At 38.4% G+C, this 20,307-nt stretch overlaps 1 protein-coding gene across 5 annotated transcripts in view; it reads right to left on the bottom strand.

Moving 5' to 3' along the window:
* Positions 1-20,307, bottom strand: part of LOC127438641 (CUGBP Elav-like family member 5) — a 284,871-nt gene that overhangs the window by 10,151 nt on the left and 254,413 nt on the right. For 4 of the 5 annotated variants that reach the window (XM_051694351.1, XM_051694354.1, XM_051694352.1 and 1 more), the window contains exons 8-10: positions 8,749-8,961; positions 1,742-1,828; positions 1,229-1,372 (exon numbers count right to left, since the gene is read on the bottom strand). In XM_051694351.1, coding sequence (XP_051550311.1) covers positions 1,229-1,372; positions 1,742-1,828; positions 8,749-8,961 — 444 coding nt within the window. Of the gene's footprint in view, positions 1-1,228; positions 1,373-1,741; positions 1,829-8,748; positions 8,965-20,307 lie in introns of all 5 variants that reach the window. The other variant, XM_051694353.1, reaches the window with a different exon arrangement.

Genomic DNA, 20,307 nt, shown 5'->3' with positions numbered 1-20,307 from the left:
ATTAAAACCATGCAGCGCAACATTGAGAGCTGCAGAACAGTCTCCTCCCCGGAGAGGCGGCGCTGAGTGCTCATAGGACAACAGAGCAACAGATCTACAGTACATAGGCGAGAAAATTGATGGTAGATTGTAGTGTTACAGCTTGTCGAATTTGCCAAACAACGGTGTCTTGTCCCGGTGCTACGGTACATGAAACATGTTGTTTTATTTACACCGACATCACCGCACATATCGGTGGATTTGCGATGCAGAAACAGCAGCAGCAAAGTTGCACTTGTCCCAGAAACATGGAGCAAGATGCTCATAAGTAACAAAAACAAGCTTATTCAAAAATCGGACAACCTAAGAAACCCGTAATTACACGAGACTTATTATTCTCTGGTTTTGTCGTCGAAATGTAAACAGGTATGAGTACAACACTTGCACACATGTTATAAGCCGGTAATAACACCGTTAAAGTTTACATGCAACGTGAAACCAGGGGAAGAGGGTAAAAAAAAAAAAGGCCTATGTGTGCTGATCGGTTTTTGCTCAAGCCGCTAAATAATATTGGATTTTGTACATAATGTAAAACCAGAGGTCAGGTTCCTCTCTAGTTTTTAGTTTTTTCACCATTAAATAACATTGAAAGAAGTTTTTCCTAGCTACAGTCACTTTAGCTCACTCTCTGGCGTCTTTAAGACATAAAGGCATGATTTTCTATAAAGCTGCTTTGAAACGATGAGTATTTTTCTAAAGAAAATCATGAAAAATGTGAGTTCATAAGAGTTTTTCTCATTACAATCAAACTAAATAAATGCAGTTCTGTTTAAGTTGCTTTATTATAGAGCTCTACTTTTTGTTTCCATTGTCAGACACTGTTGTGTCATTTATGATTTAAAAGACATTTATGTTGAGTCCTTGAATATGTTTGAGCGAAACTTAAAAAAAAAAAAAAAGTGCTGTATCGTATAGTGAGGCTTTGCATCGTATCGTATAGTGAAATTTGTGTATCGTTACATAGTACAGAGGTATCGGTCATCGGTCACTCTGCTCTCTAGATATTGGCATCAGCCATTAAAAAAATCCATATTGATCGACAACTAGTAACAACATTACTCATGTCTGATAACAACAGGTTTTCTCTCCATGAGCGGTTTGGTGAATGTACATTCAATGCTAATGGCATTACAGTCAGCAAGTGTATCAGGAACGTATGCAGAAATCAAAGTGTACGTTGATGCCTCACCAAAACATTTGCTCTGGTTGGTGGCTCTGTCCATGAAGACCTTGGAGGAGATGACTGTCCCAAATGGAAGGAACATCTGCATGAGCTCATTATCGCCGAATTCCTGTGGTAGATGGTAGATGAAGAGGTTGCAGCCCTCTGGTCCTGCAACACAAACATGTTGATACCATCTCACTATGATAAACATTCCATTTTAAGTTCCAATTCAAGTTGTTAACATTTAAGTTAACAATTCCATTGTTCATTCCATTGTGCCATTTTTGTATATTTTGTCCTTTCAAGACAAAACAGACACCCTAGACACCAATTTCTAAATGCAAAAATTTAAATATATAAAAATAATAATTAATTTCATGCAGTAGCCCTCACTTGTTTCTAAATGCCATGCTTACAATGTTGTAATATCTTTACTTTCTTGTAATGTTAAAGGCGAAGAGTGTAATTTAAAAAAAAATACTTTTTCATATCCCATTCAGCCAATATAAAAAACAAATAAAAATCTCTCACCCTCACCTTCTCTCTGCTGCTGTTGTTGAATGACTTGTGGTGGCTGTGGCAAACTTTGGCCAATAGGGGTCAGTGTGGCTGCTGGGTAGATGGCTGTGTGTTTAAGCATACATTTGTGTGAGCAGGCAGGCTGGATTTATGTGATACAGCATTGAACAAGGCTACTCGACTCATTACCGGCACAACACTTCAGCGTTGAAAAATGAAAACTCAACAAACTGACGCATGGATGGTCAAAGACAACCATGCATTTTTAACATGCACAGTATTGAACAACATATAAGCAGTATCAGCAGCGGACGCTGTATTAAACACAATACAAGCAGTATAAGCAACACATGCTAGTATTAAACAAAATATAAGCAGTATAAGTGGCACATGCTAGTATTAAACAAAATATAAGCTATATAAGCGGCACATGCTAGTATTAAACAAAATATAAGCAGTATAAGCAGCACATGCCAGTATTAAACAAAATATATATCTATAATACACTGTGTACACAAAATAGTTACACTCAGGACCTTCAGGACAAAAATGTCCCCATTGAAACTCATTAAAATGGCAATGTTTGATCCCAGTGCCATTAAAGCATAAAATCAAGAATTCTATGATATAGTCCTGGCTTCAAAATTGTATTTTTTTATATTTTCCACCAGATGGCGCCATTTTTCTCATGTTTAGCCTATGGAGCAAATACATGCTTTTTTCCTATTTTCTGTTTGATGTATTATAAAGAACTGCAGGCCAATTGAATAAATGATGCTGCTAAAATTGTGTGGGTGTGTTGGTATGGATGTCAGAGTGTGTTTTGTATGTATTGAGAAATGTGTGTGTGTGTGTGTGTGTGTGTGTGTGTGTGTGTGTGTATGTGTGTGTGTGTGTGTGTGTGTGTATGTGTGTAAAAAACAACAGAGGCATTTTGTAAACAAACTGGCATTTAAAGGGTTAAAATCCTGAAAATGTATGAATATTTGGTAGTTATGATAAGTCAGTGAAAGTGGAAAATAATATTACTATATAATATTTTTATGGCAGTTACTGAAGTGGATATTTTTGTCCTCTAAGGTACTGAGTGTGAGTTTTTTTTTTTTTTTAAATGTGACACTGCACAAAAAATAATAATGCATCAAAATCAATATTGTTGCTAATCACTGACATATCCCAGACTGATAATCCAAAAAAAAAAAAAAAAAATCACTTTAGCATTTGGTATATGGAAAATATATATATATATATATTTTTTTGTTTGTTTGTTTGTTTGTTTTTTTCATACAAAAACAACAGTAGCATTATATAAACAATCTGGCATTTAAAGGGTTAAAATCCTAAAAATGAATGAATATTTGGTAGTTATGATCAGGACTGATGTTGGTTAAAAAATCTCATTGAACTCATTGAAAGTGGAAAATAATACTAATATATAATATTATAATGGCAGTTTTTGATGCAGACATTTTTGTCCTCTAAGGACCTTTGAGCAACTTTTTTTTAATTGACGCACAAGGGTTACAAAAATATAAGCAGTATAGGCAGCACACGCTAGTATTAAACAAAATATAAGCAGTATAAGCGGCACACGCTACTACTGAACAAAATATAAGCAGTATAAACAGCACACGCTAGTACTGAAAAAAATATAAGCAGTATAAGCAGCACACGCTAGTACTGAACAAAATATAAGCAGTATAAGTGGCACACGCTAGTACTGAACAAAATATAAGCAGCATAATTGGCACATGCTAGTATTGAAAAAAATATGCAGTATAAGCGGCACACGTTAGTATTGAACAAAATATAAGTAGTATAAGCGGCACATGCTAGTACTGAACAAAATATAAGCAGTATAAGCGGCACACGCTAGTACTGAACAAAATATAAGCAGTATAAGCGGCACACGCTAGTACTGAACAAAATATAAGTAGTATTAGCAGCACACGCTAGTTTTGAACAAAATATAAGCGGTACACGCTAGTACTGAACAAACTATAAGCAGTATAAGCGGCACACGCTAGTACTGAACAAAATATAAGCAGTATAAGGGGCACACGCTACTACTGAACAAAATATAAGCAGTAAAAGCGGCACACGCTAGCAGTATAATGGCACACGCTAGTACTGAACAAAATATAAGCAGTATAAGTGGTACACGCTAGTATTGAACAAAATATAAGCAGTATAAGCGGCACACGCTAGTACTGAACAAAATATAAGCAGTATAAGCAGCACGCGCTAGTATTGAAAAAAATATAAGCTGTATAAGCGGCACACGTTAGTATTAAACACAATATAAGTAGTATAAGCGGCACATGCTAGTACTGAACAAAATATAAGCAGTATAAGCGGCACACGCTAGTACTGAACAAAATATAAGCAGTATAAGCGGCACACGCTAGTACTGAACAAAATATAAGTAGTATTAGCAGCACACGCTAGTTTTGAACAAAATATAAGCGGTACACGCTAGTACTGAACAAACTATAAGCAGTATAAGCGGCACACGCTAGTACTGAACAAAATATAAGCAGTATAAGGGGCACACGCTACTACTGAACAAAATATAAGCAGTAAAAGCGGCACACGCTAGCAGTATAATGGCACACGCTAGTACTGAACAAAATATAAGCAGTATAAGTGGTACACGCTAGTATTGAACAAAATATAAGCAGTATAAGCAGCACACGCTAGTATTGAACAAAATATAAGCAGTATAAGTGGCACACGCTAGTATTGAACAAAATATAAGCAGTATAAGTGGCACACGCTAGTATTGAACAAAATATAAGCAGTATAAGCGGCACACGCTAGTACTGAACAAAATATAAGCAGTATAAGCAGCACGCGCTAGTATTGAAAAAAATATAAGCTGTATAAGCGGCACACGCTTGTATTAAACACAATATAAGCAGCAAAAGCAGCACATGCTAGTATTAAACAAAATGCACACAGTATAAATAGCACACACTAGTATTAAAATGTAAGCAGTATCAGTAGTATAAGCAGCACACGCTAGTATGAAAGTACAAGCAGGTTGCTTATACTGCTTCTATTTTGTTTAAATAAGCACATGATAATATTTAAGAAAATATAAGCGGTTTAAACAGTACACGCTAGTTTTAAACACTGTGAGCAGTATAAACAGCACATGCTAGTATTAAACAAAATATAAACAGTAGGATATAAGCAGCACACACTAGTACTAAATAAAATGTAAACCGTATAATCAGAATCAGAATCAGCTTTATTGCCAAGTATGCTTACACATACAAGGAATTTGTCTTGGTGACAGGAGCTTCCAGTGTACAACCATACAAAAACAATACAAAAACAGCAGCAAGACATAAATAATAATACAAAATAAAAAATAGTTATACACATACGTACATACACACACAGACACACACATACATACATACACACATACACATACATAGTGCAATCTAATACAAGTCTGTTATCTGTTATGTACAGCGCAAATGTTTTTTTTTTTTTTTCAGAGGAACGAAATGGCAGAAGAGGTTGGATGTGTTGGATAAATAAAAAAAAAGACTAAACTGTGTATTGCACAGAGTTATTGCTCAATGGGGCAATTTAACTGTTCATGAGATGGATAGCCTGAGGGAACAAACTGTTCCTGCGCCTGACGGTTCTGGTGCTCAGAGCTCTGAAGCGTCGGCCAGAAGGCAACAGTTCAAAAAGGTAGTGGGCAGGATGAGTGGGGTCCAGAGTGATTTTTCCAGCCTTTTTCCTCACTCTGGAAGTGTATAGTTCTTGAAGGGGGGACAGGGGGCAACCAATAATCCTCTCAGCAGTCCGAATTGTCCTTTGTAGTCTTCTGATGTCTGATTTCGTAGCTGAACCAAACCAGACAGTTACTGAAGTGCAGAGGACAGACTCAATGACCGCTGAGTAGAACTGTATCATCAGCGCCTGTGGCAGGTTGAACTTCCTCAGCTGGAGAAGGAAGTACAACCTCTGCTGGGCCTTTTTCACAATGGAGTCAATGTGTGTCTCCCACTTCAGGTTCTGTGAGATGGTAGTGCCCTGGAACCTGAATGACTCCACTGCTGCCACAGTGCTGTTTAGAATGGTGAGGGGGTCAGTGTTGGGGTGTTCCTCCTAAAGTCCACAATCATCTCCACCGTTTTGAGCGTGTTCAGCTCAAGGTTGTTTTGACTGCACCAGACAGCCAGCTGTTCAATCTCCCTTCTGTATGCAGACTCATCGTCATCTCGGATGAGGCCGATGACAGTGGTGTCATCTGCAAACTCCAGGAGCTTGACAGAGGGGTCCTTGGCGATGCAGTCATTGGTGTAGAGGGAGAAGAGTAGTGGGGAGAGCACACATCCCTGGGGGGCACCAGTGCTGATTGTACAGGTGCTGGAAGTGAGTTTCCCCGTCTCACAAGCTGCTGCCTGTCCGTCAGAAAGCTGGTAATCCACTGACAGATAGACATGGGAACAGAGAGTTGGTGTAATTTATTCTGGAGTATAGCTGGGGAGATCGTGTTGAAAGCTGAACTGAAGTCCACAAAAAGGATCCTTGTATATGTCCCTGGTCTGTCCAGATGTTGCAGGATATGATTCAATCCCATGTTGACTGCATCATCCACAGACCTGTTTGCTCGATAAGCAAATTGAAGGAGATCTAGAAAGGGTCCAGTGATGTTCTTCAGGTGGGCCAACAACAGTTTCTCAAATGATTTCATGACCACAGACATCAGGGTGACAGGTCTGTAGTCATTAAGCCCTGTGATTTTTGGTTTCTTTGGGACAGGAATAATGATTGAGCGTTTGAAGCAGCATGGGACTTCACACTGCTCCAGTGATCTACTGAAGATCTGTGTGAAGATGGGGGCCAGCTGGTTAGCACAGGATCGAAGACACGCTGGTGAGACACCATCTGGGCCTGAAGCTTTCCTCGTATTTTGTTTCTGAAAGACGTGGCTCAAATCATCTTCACAGATCTTAAGTGCAGGTTGAGTAGCAGGAGGGGGGAGGAGGGGGGTTGCAGGAGGTGTTGGTGTTTGTGTGAAGTGAAGGTCAGAGTGGGTGTGGGGTGTGAGATTGGGACTTTCAAATCTGCAGTAGAACACATTCAGTCGTCAGCCAGTTGTTGGTCCACCACAGGGTTGGGGGTAGGAGTCCTGTAATTTGTGAGTTGTTTCATGCCACTCCACACTGATGCAGGGTTGTTAGCTGAAAACTTGTTTTACAGCTTCTCAGAGTATCTTCTTTTAGCCATTTCCTTGTTCAGTGTGTTCCTGGCCTGATTGTACAAGACTTTATCCCCACCCCTGTAAGCATCCTCTTTGGCCTGACGAAGCTGCCTGAGCTATTCTGTAAACCACGGTTTGTCGTTGCTGAACTTTAAATAAGTCCTAGTGGGAATGTACATATCCTCACAGAAACTGATATATGATGTAACAGTATCTGTGAGCTCGTCCAGGTCTGTGGCTACAGCCTCAAAAACACTCCAATCCGTGCAATCGAAGCAGGCTTGTAGATCCCGCTCTGCTTCATTGGTCCATCTCTTTACAGTCCTTACTACTGGCTTGGTTGATTTTAATTTCTGCCTGTAGGTTGGAAGAAGATGAACCAGACAGTGATCAGACAGTCCCAAAGCTGCTCTAGGGACAGAGTGATATGCATCCTTTATTGTTGTGTAACAATGATCAGTATGTTCCTGTCTCTGATGGGGCATGTGATGTGCTGTTTGTATTTGGGCAGTTCACGTGTGAGATTTGCTTTGTTAAAATCCCCAAGAATCATAATAACTGAGTCCGGGTATTGTTGTTCCGTGTCTGTGATTTGATCAGCCAGCTGTTACAGCACCGCATTCAAACACGCGTTTGGCACGATATACACACTCACCAGAATAAACGAGGAAAACTCCTGTGGTGAGTAGAAAGGCTTACAGTTAATAAAGAGCGCTTCCAAAGTAGGACAGCACATCCTCTTCCAACTTTCAATGACGTAAAAGCATATTCCACCGCCTCTCGTTTTTCCCGTTAAATCCGCGATGCGATCCGCTCTGAACAGCTGGAAGCCCGGCAGATGTAACGCGCTGTCCAGAATGGCTTCACTCAGCCAAGTTTCTGTGAAGCACAAGGCAGCAGAGGTTGAAAAGTCCTTGTTTGTGCGGGTGAGGAGATGTAGTTTGTCCGTTTTGTTAGGAAGAGAGTGGAGATTCGCAAGATGAATGCCCGGCAGCGTTGTTCGAAAGCCCCGCCGTCTGAGTTTGACCAGCGCACCGGCTCGTCTTCCTCGCCTGCATCTCCTGAACAACAAAGCCACGCCTCCAACTAAAATGTCTAGCAAAACGTCTGAATATTCAAAAATGCGGGAAAAGACTGTCTGGTATAAGCTGTCGAATGTTCAACAGTTCGTCTCTGGTAAAACTGACTGGAAAAAGATTACTAAACACAGGACAAACAAACAAAAACAACAAAACAATAGGAGCGCTCCACACAAAACCCCACTAAAATCAGCCTGGGAGACCAACTAAGACCAGCAAACCAGCTTAGGCTGGTTTAAGACTATACCACTGAATAGAATAAGGTCAACAGATGATGTATTTTTGCCAATACCTAACTAAGGTGGTGAAAATGGCTGATAACTGATTAATCGGCCGATAGTTTTTAAAATCATATGCTAAAATTCTTTTATAAAAATACAAAGAGTCCAAAATTAATAAAATCCCAGATGTAGTTTACTGTTCAACCAAAATGCCATCAATAATTAAGTTTTGGTGCATAATGTGGGACTTTTAACTATAAACAAGCCCTAGACACACCATGGACTATCAATTATCAGCATAGATTTTTGTCAATAACTGATAGTTACAAAAAACAACTATTGGCACCGATTAATCGGTAAAACCGATATATCGGTCTACCTCTAGAATAGAGGTTACAACTGAAAAACGTCAGTGAGTGTACATATTTGTTTATTCATGTAAATGAACGAAGCTTACATTCATGTAGTTGTTTATTAGCTGTTTGTGAAGCTAACCTGTATATTGCTGCACCCCGGTGAAGGCCTGCTGTAGGGTGTCGGCAGCCGTGGGGCTTTGGGTGGAGTAGGGGGACAGACCATTGGTGTAAACAGCCTCTACTGCATGGTGTCCATTAGGCTGGTGAGGGATGCTGGTAAAGCCGTTGACGATTGGAGTGACGATGCTAGGGACCGCTGATGTAGTGATGTTTGTGGGAGGTGAGCTGAGGCCTGCTGAGCCAAGGAAATGAACACAGAGAGAACATTGTATGTTGATATAACTGCCAAACAGAGTTGTTTAAATGTCTACAATTTCCCACATTTTGTAAATTCAAACAATAAAACGCTTTAACAGTTGACAGTTACAAGCTTACAATGAAACATATGGGTTAAGTTCTTGATCTTAAGCCTTTAAATGTTCCCTAGCTATGTCCGTGCATCAGTATATACTGGCAAACAATTCCCATAGGATATCATTTCAATCTGTAGTCATGAAAAATGCTGGACATAGAGCAAGGTTGTCATGGAAACAGCATGCCTCAATTGCAATCTGGTGAAAAAGACCCTATAGAAAAGTCCTTAAAGGAATATGACTGAGCAACTAGTGGATTCAAATAGACTGGAGCACTGTTCACCTAGTCTCAGACTCAAATCCACAGTCTCAGGCCGCCCACAGTCAATTCGCTGACCGTCTGATTCATGTTGCACACAAAATTGGAAAGTCTTTTCTTGATCTGGTTCAATACAAATTCAGAATAATGCTGATTACCACAAAAATTAATTTAGACTCATCCCTCCTTTTCTTTTAAAAAAAACCCAGAAAATTGTGAACTGTGAAAAAAAGGTGAATGGGACCAATCTGTAAACATTAAAATATTCACTGTTTCAAAATTATAGCCACAAGTCATGAACAATATGCTTGTTAACATGATTTTAGTGTGATAAAATCGCTTAATAGCCTTTTCTGTGCAAAGATGAGTCCAATTTTACAACTTTGTTACCATGACGACGTACCACCGTAATACCACACAAATTTAAATTTAAACAATTTTGCAGCTCAAATACACAAGTTTAAACAGAAGAACTAATGTAAAGTGCTTTTATAAAATTATAAGCTTCACATTTCTGCATTTATACCCTCCAAAAATGGACCCCATTCTCTTCCATTGTAAGTGCCTCACTGTAACCTCGATTTTCACTTGTTTTAAAGAAAAGTAAGGAAAGAGTCGCAAATAATGTTCTGATAATTAACATAATGACACAAATGCTGTCGATTGAGCTTAACTTGTATTGAACCCATTTACTATCTATTAATCTAATCTAGAGTACTTTATTTCAGATACTTGGATTACAGTGGATTAAGTAGGCTATTATTCTGAGAAAAGGCGCACCAATATTTTTGTGAATTTTGACTTTTTTGGTGGTTCATAAACATACAGTATTACAATGACAAGGTAAGTTATGTATGTAATCACAAAATCAGAAACGCTTTATACTACCAGGTGTAAACAGCGATGTGTCACGTTTAACCACTTGTGATCAAATCGCCCAAAACGCATCTCAATACCAGGTCTAAAACCAGGGCCTAAAACAAAGATCTTGCTATGCGAAGAAGAAGATCTACCGTTCATCTTGCGAACTTCGCTAACAGCATGACAGAGTGTGACTCAGGTTTGTGTTGCATGTAAAGGTTCCCAATCCTATACTCAAGCCTACTACTGCTATGATCTGAGGGAATTCCAGTGGGCCATGGAGAACTCTTTAATTTCATTTGTGCTATTTCCTGTTGCTAAGCTTTTTTGCGATTGTTTGCTTGCCACACGCCACAGTGATGAATTAGATGGCGCCTCTGCACCATTCTTCCCAGAGCCCAGGAGACCGGACTCGTTCAACAAGCAGCATCAGCCGAACTGACCACACGTGCAGGCTATGCACCAGCTGCATGCTGTTATAATGTTTTGAATCTACAGTATCATTGTGATGTGACAGTTTCGAAGAGCTTAACGCTGATGGTAGGATCCAGCCCACAGGAAGGATAGAAAAGCTCACAGGTGATAGAAGCTCATATCATGTTCTGGTTGAGGAATAAGAAGGACTCAATAGGCATCAAAGACAGCTGGTAAGCCAAGACAAATGATAGCACTCAGTGCACGCAATAACGTTAGTAAAATTTAGTAGTCCCACATTTATGCCTACAAATGTCTGAAATTAGAAAGAAATCATGATTCAGAAGTATTTTTTACAGTTTGCTCATAGTGCAGTGCTTAATCTAACATACAAATGATCAGAGGCATGATGGTGGAGACATGCTTCCATTCTTAGAAACAAATGCGCTAGCTGCGAGTATGTACTGAATCTGATAAAGAACGTTCTCGGCTTTTCAAACTATATGTTCTTTAGGTGTGCAGGTGAGCAGTATACCTTCTCTGACAGAGGAACTAAAAACAAAATTTTTTGTTTGTTTTCATTCCTTGAACTGTTTATAGTCCCTGCTCGGACATACTTCATACGCGAATGTGGGCATTGTTCTGTGACCAGAATATATGATGAATTAACAATAACACAAAACAAGTACAATTTAAGCACAAGGAACAACTTTCTTGGTGTACATAGCACTTACAGTTGAATGAGCAGTCCAACTTGCGGTTCTCCACAAATTTGACATTAGCATGCTGCTAAGCTAACAACATGAAACTCCAATATGTTCTAATCTTACATCAAATCAATGACCAACACATGTACACAGATCCCAAATCAAATATGGCAACACATCACTAACATTTAAACCTTTTGTGTCATGACGTTCAGTCATGAGATGCGCAAGAACCAATGAGGTTTGATGATACTAACGTGCCGCCACATTTAATTTGGGCTCTGTTTACATGAGTTGATCAATGATTTGATTTGAGAGTGAATAACAAGTTAGTCTTTTCATCATACAAAGCGACTGTATTACAATGAAAATAAGTGATTGTGAAATTCTTTAAAATATCTTATTATGTGTAAAGAAAGGAACAACAAAAAAATGGGTGAGTTTATAACAGAATTGTAATTTTATAGGGAAATATCGCTTTAAAATGCTGGTCCCATGTACTGGTGCATAGCATGCAATTCACAGAATAAGTGAATGAATAGATGATTAGTGTATCCAAAGTATGCACTGTTTCAACCTTCCATCTGTGGTTCTGTGTGGTCCACATCACAATAACTTGTTCCAGATGTAGTCTATTTTGGCATCCGATTCTATAGTCCAGAATGGATCCATCTGTTATTAAACAAATCTTTTAGTTGTCACCACTGTTAGTGTGTTGAGCACTATGAGTTGTTGAGTATTCTGCAAATATTGTTATTTCATGTTAGGGAAGTGTAATTGGATTCACATTACTGCAATCTGCCCTCGGTGCGTCGTGCTGATTTGCACCCAATGGTGACTACATTGAGGAACGGCTTACCATATGCACCAAAAGGATTTATTATGCAAATTACACAAGGAACGCTGGTACCGTATCGGTTAATACTGCAGCCAAACCAATCACAATAATGAACTTCCATTACATCTCTATTTTTTTTTATAGAGAGGCTTATGTTTATTTAAACCTGAAGAGGCTTGCCATGGAATGATGCAGTTTCTGGTTTTGCTTCAGGGCCCAGATTATACATTGAATATCAAGCGGTGACACAACACGGTACTAAAATGGTTTATCATAATTAAGTTTAAACTAGCCTAAGCTTCTTTGCTGGTCTTAATTGGTCTCCCAGTGTGGCCAGTTTGGATTGTTTGCTGGTTTTAGAGTGGTTTTGGGCACTTGAACTTTAATCGAAGACCAGCTTAAACCATCTAAGACCAGCTGTATTCTTTCAGCAGGGTAATGCAATGCAAAGACATTATACTCATGCCAGTCTAAATTTATAGCTATAAACGCTTTTCTGGCAGGTTTCGAAATCTTGTTCCACTACATTGTCCATGGGACATCTCCACACTTGACCACTGGCTATTAATAAGCCACCAGCATGCAATCATACATTTCAAGGCGACACAACTTTATGCAGCTGCTCAGTTCCAAATGCTTTCGGCTTTCATACGAGCGCAATATCTATTTCGCAGGCCCCATGAGACAGAGAACAAAGTCAATGGGTTTTATGACCCTGAAGGCACACAAGGTGAACTCAACCGTCCCCATCATGTTCCGAGCCTCTCGGATGCCTTGCAAATACTGCACCTGACACCTCATTAACTTTGTCTGGGGCTTTAAACACAACAGAACCATCCGGTATATGCTTAACCAAAGAGCACAGACTCATCTGGCAGTGACACATCTCCATTTAAACAGGGAAAGCAGGACGGAGGCTTCACAAAACCCATCAAGCCAGTGTCAGGGTCAATTTAAAGTGATAGTGACTGAAGTTGTCTGTACCTATAAGTCATATGGGTTTGGAAAAAGATGAGGGAGAGTAAGTGATCCAGAATTTTCATTTTTGGGTGACCTATCCCTAGAGACAAATAATGCAACCAACCTTGCTGTACAGTTTCAAGCCATTTAATCCAGGCAATGACAATTAGACTATCATGCTGCAGACACAAGGAAAATCTAGGGGGCAATGCCCCTTTTAGCCCCCCCAGACCCAGCAATAGATGTCATGCTACCTGTGGATGATGACGGCCAGGTTTCTAGGTTACTCGGAATGGATAATGAAACCACACATAAGGCAACAAACAGAAGGCCTTTCGGTAACCAATATCTTTGCATTAATGTGATATCAAATCCTCTTCATTGTAAATACTATTTGCCATGTCCAAATGTTCGGAACTAGCAAATCCTATTACATAGGCTACCACAATAACACAGGAAATATGACAAAGTTTTTAAGTTAACTCAAGATGTTACTTAAAACTACCACAGTATTACGATATTTTCAGAGAAAGTACCATTGTAATACCTTATTTTGGAATTTTTTTTAAGTTCCTTGGAGTGCGAAGTAAAATGGCTGATTATAAATATGATAATCAATGTACTGTACCTACTGATACCATTACTGTATCACGGTATCACAACAGTATTTTTTTGTTTTTTTTGTTTTTTTTTTGTTAGAGTTTTATTTTTTTGATGTACTCATAATATAATTTCTGATGTTCTTAAAGGGATAGCTCACCCAAAAATTAAAATTCTCTAATCATTTACTCATTTACTCTTTCTTCAGCAGAACTCAAAGATTTTTAGAAGAATATCTCAGCTCTGTAGGTCCATACAATGCAAGTGAATGGTATTCAGACCTTTGTAGCTTGAAAAATCATATAAAGGAAACCAACCACAATAGGAGTAATCCATAAGACTCCAGTGTTTAATTCCATATCTTCAGAAGTGATATAATAGGTGTGGGTGAGAAACAGATCAAAATTGAAGTCCTTTTTTTTTTTTTTTTTACTATAAATCTTCACTTTCTATTTCAATTTTACATCTGAAAGTCAAATGTGGTGCCTGTTTAGTTTCACTTTCACATCTGAAAGTGAAAGTGGAGATTTAGAGTAAAAAAGGACTTAAGTATTGTTCTGTTTCTCACACACAACAATTATATTGCTTCTGAAGATGTGAATTTAACCACTGGAGTCATATGGATTACTTTAATGTTTCCTTTATGGGGGTATTTACATTCGGCCACTTCATGCATTTTCACAGATTTGGATAGCTATCTGATCATGAAAAGAACAGGTGTAAATGCCCTCAGAAACGCATTCAAGAAGAATTGCAATCCGATCTCTCAAACCACTTCAGGAGGTGGTTTGAGACGCATTCCAGATGAAACTGATGTGGCCAAATGTAAATGAAATGTGCTTTATCAATCGGATAGCAATACAATCAGTAAAAATGCATGAAGTGACCAAGTGTAAATAGGCCCTATGTGATTTTTGGAGCTAGAAAGGTCTGATCACCATTCACTTGCATTTTATGGACCTACAGAGCTGAGATATTCTTCTAAAAATCTTCGTTTGTGTTCTGCTGAAGAAAGAAAGTCATACACATCTGGGATGGCATGAGGGTAGGGCTGCACAGTAATGCTTAAAAGTTTAATCATGATTATTCTGCCCTTTGAGGTTTTATTTATTTTTATTGCAGGGCTGCACGATTTGGGGGAAAAAAAATACAAATGACCACAGCTTAGATATCGATTCTAAAATAAAAAATAAAATTATATTAAACAGCAGCTCTCATGTTGAACAAGGTGTTAAAACTTCAAACTAGTAAATTATTCCTTTTGACCAAAATAAAGTCATGTTTTGCCCATGCTTCCAGTATAATGGTTTTCACACATAGGTTCTCTTAAAAAAATTATTTACTATTATTATTATTATTAATAATTAATTAATAATAATTTAGTAGGTGGCAATGCTAAATGGTCTCAAGCCTTTATTTTGATGTAAAAAAAAAACAAAACAAAAACAAAACTGAAGTGTGCATGTTGTTTCTGTTGACAACAGTTTTGGCAGGCTCTGGTGCTCCATCCAAACATGCTGAAATGCTCTTATCTCCTCCTCGACCCACAAAACCCTGGTGCAATGGGTTGAACATAATCAGTTAATGGCTGAACAGACAGTTGTTGAATGACTGGAACTCTTAAAGGGATAGTTCACCCAAAAATGAAAATTCTGTCATCATTTACTCACCCTCATGCCATCCCAGATGTGTATCCCAGATGTGTATGACTTTATTTCTTCTGCAGAACACAAATTATGATTTTTAGAAGAATATTTCAGCTCTGTAGGTCCATATAATGCAAGTGAATGGGTGCCAACATTGTGACGCCCCAAAAAGCACATAAAGGAATCATAAAAGTAATCCATTTGACTCCAGTGTTTTAATCCATATTTTCTGAAGTGATATGATAGGTGTGGGTGAGAAACAGATCAATATTTAAGTACTGAATCACCAAAAAACACAAGAAGAAGAATGTGAAAGTAATCTGTTTCTCACCCACACCTATCATACCGCTTCTGAAGATATTGATTTGACCACTGGAGTCTTATGGATTACTTTTATGCTGACTTATGTGATTTTTGAAGCTTCAAAATTTCAATACACTTACATTGTATGGACAAAAAGTTTTTTGGGTGAACTATATCTTTAAGGAAACTGGTCTCAGAACAGTTTGAAAGGCACCTGATTTTCATCCTAACTCCATATACAGTCTCCGAAGGCAGCATGTTCCAGCTTTCTGATGCGAGCCTCATGTAAATCAATCAAAGCGATGCACGTATGAAACATACTCTGCAGCTCCGTATTTCAACGCATGCTCGAAAATGAATGGTCAGTGGCGAACTTCTGAAGAGAGCACGATTGGTCAGGTGAGGTGAAAATAGACTTCAGAAATGCATGTGATTTGGTCTATCACCTTTAGACACTATTATAAAAATGAGCAACAATTTGCAACTTTACCTGGCTAATAATTTCTGTTTGTTAACTCACTAATATTGCTAACAGTTATGCTTAATTAACTGTTAGAGGCAGAAATCGTGATCATGATTAAAATACGATTAATTGTGCAGCCCTACATGAGGGTGAGTAAATGATAAGAGAATTTTAATTTTTGGGTGAACTATCCTTTAAACTGGTTCGCTACCATTGTTAAAGTTGATTGAACTTAGAAAGTCAAGTTTCCTTAAAAAGACAATAAGCTCATTTAACAAGTTATATTGATTAAATGTTGTTGTTATGTTTAAACAACTTTCCCTCCTAAGATGACACAACTTAAAATTTAAAGGCAGCACTAACGCATTTAATGTTTTTTTTGTTTTGTTTTTTTAAATCCAGTGTACATACTGTATTTTAAAAAAGATATAATTGAAATACCATGTTTTCTAGACATGTACCATGGTAAAACCATTATATTTGTTTACATACTTTGGTGTACCATGTAAATACGGTATATGAATACAGTATCATTGTATTACCATCAATGTACTCTACCATGGTACTGCCAAAGTACTTTTTTAAAGGGTTTTAATGTTTCATTATCTCAGTGTTGTTTTGGTTGTTCTTAAAATGGTTAACATGTACCATGGTAAAACTATGGTATTTTTTTATGTACTTTGGAGTACCTTGTAAATACGGTAATTGAAAACAATAATCATTCAGTATCATGGAATATGTCAAAGTAGTATGGGATTACCATCTGATTCCATCACTGTACCGTGGTACTGCAACAAACCTTTTTGTAAGGGTTTTAATGTTTCATGATCTCATAATGTTATTCCTGGTGTTCTTAAAATGATAAACATGTACCAAGGTAATACTATGATATTCTTTGAAGTACCATGTACTGTAGATACCATGATATATGAATATGGTAATAATTTAGTACCATGTTATATATAGAAAAAATATGGTATTTCCATGACTGTAACATGGTACAGCTCTAATATTCTTGGTAAGGCGTTGATGACCTCATAATGTTATTTCTGATGTTCTAAAATGGCTCATTGTGGTCCATATTGTGATATGTTCCAGACGAAGTCTATTGTTTCACCCTTCTTTGTCTGTTGAGTATTCTGCGAATACACTGTTATTTTATGTTACAGTTATTTCCAACAGTGAGGTTATTTCCCAGAATAATATTCTGCCATTGTGCATTAACTAAAAGATGGAGATCTGAAAGTAGCTTCAGATGATGGGACAGCTGTTCTGGCTTTCAAATGTACTCTTGCCAGATGTCTTCACATTGAGGCACAATTCCCTGAAAACCACTTCATGATCGAGGAATGTAAAGCAGGTGTTTTTGCATCACAATAGATCAACTGTGCAGTCAATTTTAAAAGCCTGATTATTTTGGCATCCAAAACATTTATTCTGTTTATTCCGAAAAAAAAAAAAAAAGAAAAAAAAAGAGAGAGATTCAAACCACAAAGGGATATTTCACTCCAAAAATGAAATTCTGTCATCATTTACTCAGCCTCAATCATTTACTCATACTCAAATGATGACAGAATTTAAATTTTTGGGTGAACTATCCCTTTAAATTCTAATATCTAGCTGGATTCCTGGCAGTGTAGTTTGTGCTTCCATAATGCTTTATATACTAGTGACAATCAATATGCGAGTGTGCGTCTATGCCTTTATAGCAGATGTATTGAATAAAGCAGAGGTGCTGTTCCTGCCAGCGACATACAAATGAATGAATGAACTAGAAAAAAAACATAAGAATATCTTATTTATTGTAGTCCTTGAAAAATTGTGAACGCCAGTCATGCTATCTCGCCCAGGATTAATAATGCAACAGATTCCAATAGGTTCAATAATGGAAGGCAATCAACAAAGCAGAGCTTGAACGTGTGCGCGCGCACACACACACACATACACACACACAAGCGTGTCGAATGCTCTGTATATTTCAGCACATCTCTCGTCCACATGAGATCTGCACAGCTCTGCCAGTCTTTTTCAGTTAAGTCAGTGTAAGAAAGGCCAATTCACCCAGCAGCTGCATGGTTGGAAACTTAGGGCACAGGCTCACCAAAACTGGACATTAGACAATTGGAGAAACATTGCCTGGTCTGACAAATCTGGATTTCTGCTGAGGTACACAAATGGTAGGCCCACTGAAAGCCTCAGTTTTCTGTTCTTGGCTGAAAGAAGTGTAACCCAACGTGGTCTTCTGCTGTTGTAGCCCATCCGCCTCAAGGTTCGACGTGTTGTGCATTCTGAGATGCTATTCTGCTCACTACAATTGAACAGAGTGGTTATCTGAGTTACCGTAGCCTTTCTGTCAGCTCGAACCAGTCTGGCCATTCTATGTTGACCTCTCTCATCAATAAGGCATTTTCATCTACAGAACTGAGGCTCATTGGATGTTTTTTGTTTTTGACAACATTCTTAGTAAATTCTAGAGACTGTTGTGCATAAAAATCCCAGGAGATCAACAGTAACACAAATACTCAAACCAGCCCATCTGGCACCAACAATCATACCACGGTTGAAATCACTGAGGTCACATTTTTTCCCATACTGATGGTTGATGTGAACATTAACTGAAGCTCCTGACCCATATCTGCATGATTTTATACATTACACTGCTGCCACATGATTGGCTGTTTAGATAATCACATGAATAAGTAGATGTACAGGTGGGTAGGTAGGTAGATAGATGATAGATAGATAGATAGACAGACAGACAGACAGACAGATAGACAGATAGACAGATGGCTAGATAGATAGATAGATAGATAGAGATATATAAGTTTTGCCTCCATTTATAAGGAAACAGTCTCATAGGTAGTGGCATCAACACATAATTCTGACTAGCAACAGTTGCAGCCCCGCAGTCTTGTGAATTTCCAGATTGCTAATGTAGTCAGTGCCACTAAAACAAACGTACATTTCACTAGAGCCCATGATGGATGATCTGTGATGGAAAAAGTGCACGTTTTGCATTGCATGTGTCGTGACATAATATTTGACAAACCGTCCTGTCTGTCTGACTTAATATTTGAAGTAGCAAGTAAGCACATTTGCATGTAATGCCACACATGGATAGCCTCGGTCTTGCGGTGGAGTGCAGCCTGACAGCTCGAGAGCTTTAAATGGACAAGGCTTTTACGGGACTGCATTGCGGCTTGTAAAAGATGGGACCATATTAAACCTATATGTGATGCCAATGGGAGCATCCTGCACCCCCCCCCCCCCCCCAAAGTAATAAAGCTTCTGCCACTGCTTTGTTTTCACTTTGCATAAAAAACGTTTTTTCACTCCACGGAACTAATAATGTGTTTTGAAATTGGTCGGCCAGTTAGCTGCGAACTACTAGTAAGTTGCAAAACTACACACTTTACCGAGAATGACAAATTATACTGTCCGGTGTCGAGGTGTATGGTGTAAATTGGTATAGCCGTGCTGTTGACAAAAGAGAAATGAGCTTTGTTAACACTGAGCATAATTCATGGGGTGGCATGTTTTCATAAGGGATTGGAAAAGAGCAAGACTGCTGCATAAGTAAATGCAGTAAGGTGGCCATTATCCAATAAGATCTCATGTTTGTTTAGATTGTATGATAATGGGTGTCTGGAATGACAATCAGAGAGGTTGTTCCTCCTGATTATGAAAGCACTGCAATGGATGATCGGTAATTGTGCTTCTGGTGTGCATGTCACTTAGGAAATGTCTGCATTCACGTTAATGTCAGTAAAAATGTGAAATGCAGGGGAAATGCTGGCTTGTTCAAATGACGGTATGGCACTTGTGTTGAAATTATCTTGTAGACAGCAAATGCAACCAGTGCATATGAAACTACCATACAAAACCGGCCATATTAAGTGCACAGTTACCCATCTAGGGATCCAGTCTTCAAAATCTCAATGAAATTTCACCCCAATACCTTTTAAAGACCTTGTGAAATCAAAATTTAAGTTTTTGGCTTTTAGGCCAGAAACCTACTTGGTTTAGCGCATATGTGCGAGCGCTTGGCAAACATATTGGCAACTAGGGATGTGCACGGATAGTCGACATTCTGTTAACCATTTGACGTGCCATTATTCAAATACCAAAACCACTATTCGGGTATTCTACACAGTAAATAGAGGTCTTCAACCCG

Source organism: Myxocyprinus asiaticus, chromosome 50, assembly GCF_019703515.2.
Source record: "Myxocyprinus asiaticus isolate MX2 ecotype Aquarium Trade chromosome 50, UBuf_Myxa_2, whole genome shotgun sequence".
Classification (NCBI taxonomy): Eukaryota; Metazoa; Chordata; class Actinopteri; order Cypriniformes; family Catostomidae; genus Myxocyprinus; species Myxocyprinus asiaticus.
The sequence above is the reverse complement of the archived record's forward strand: the minus strand, read 5'-3'. Positions and strand labels throughout refer to the sequence as shown.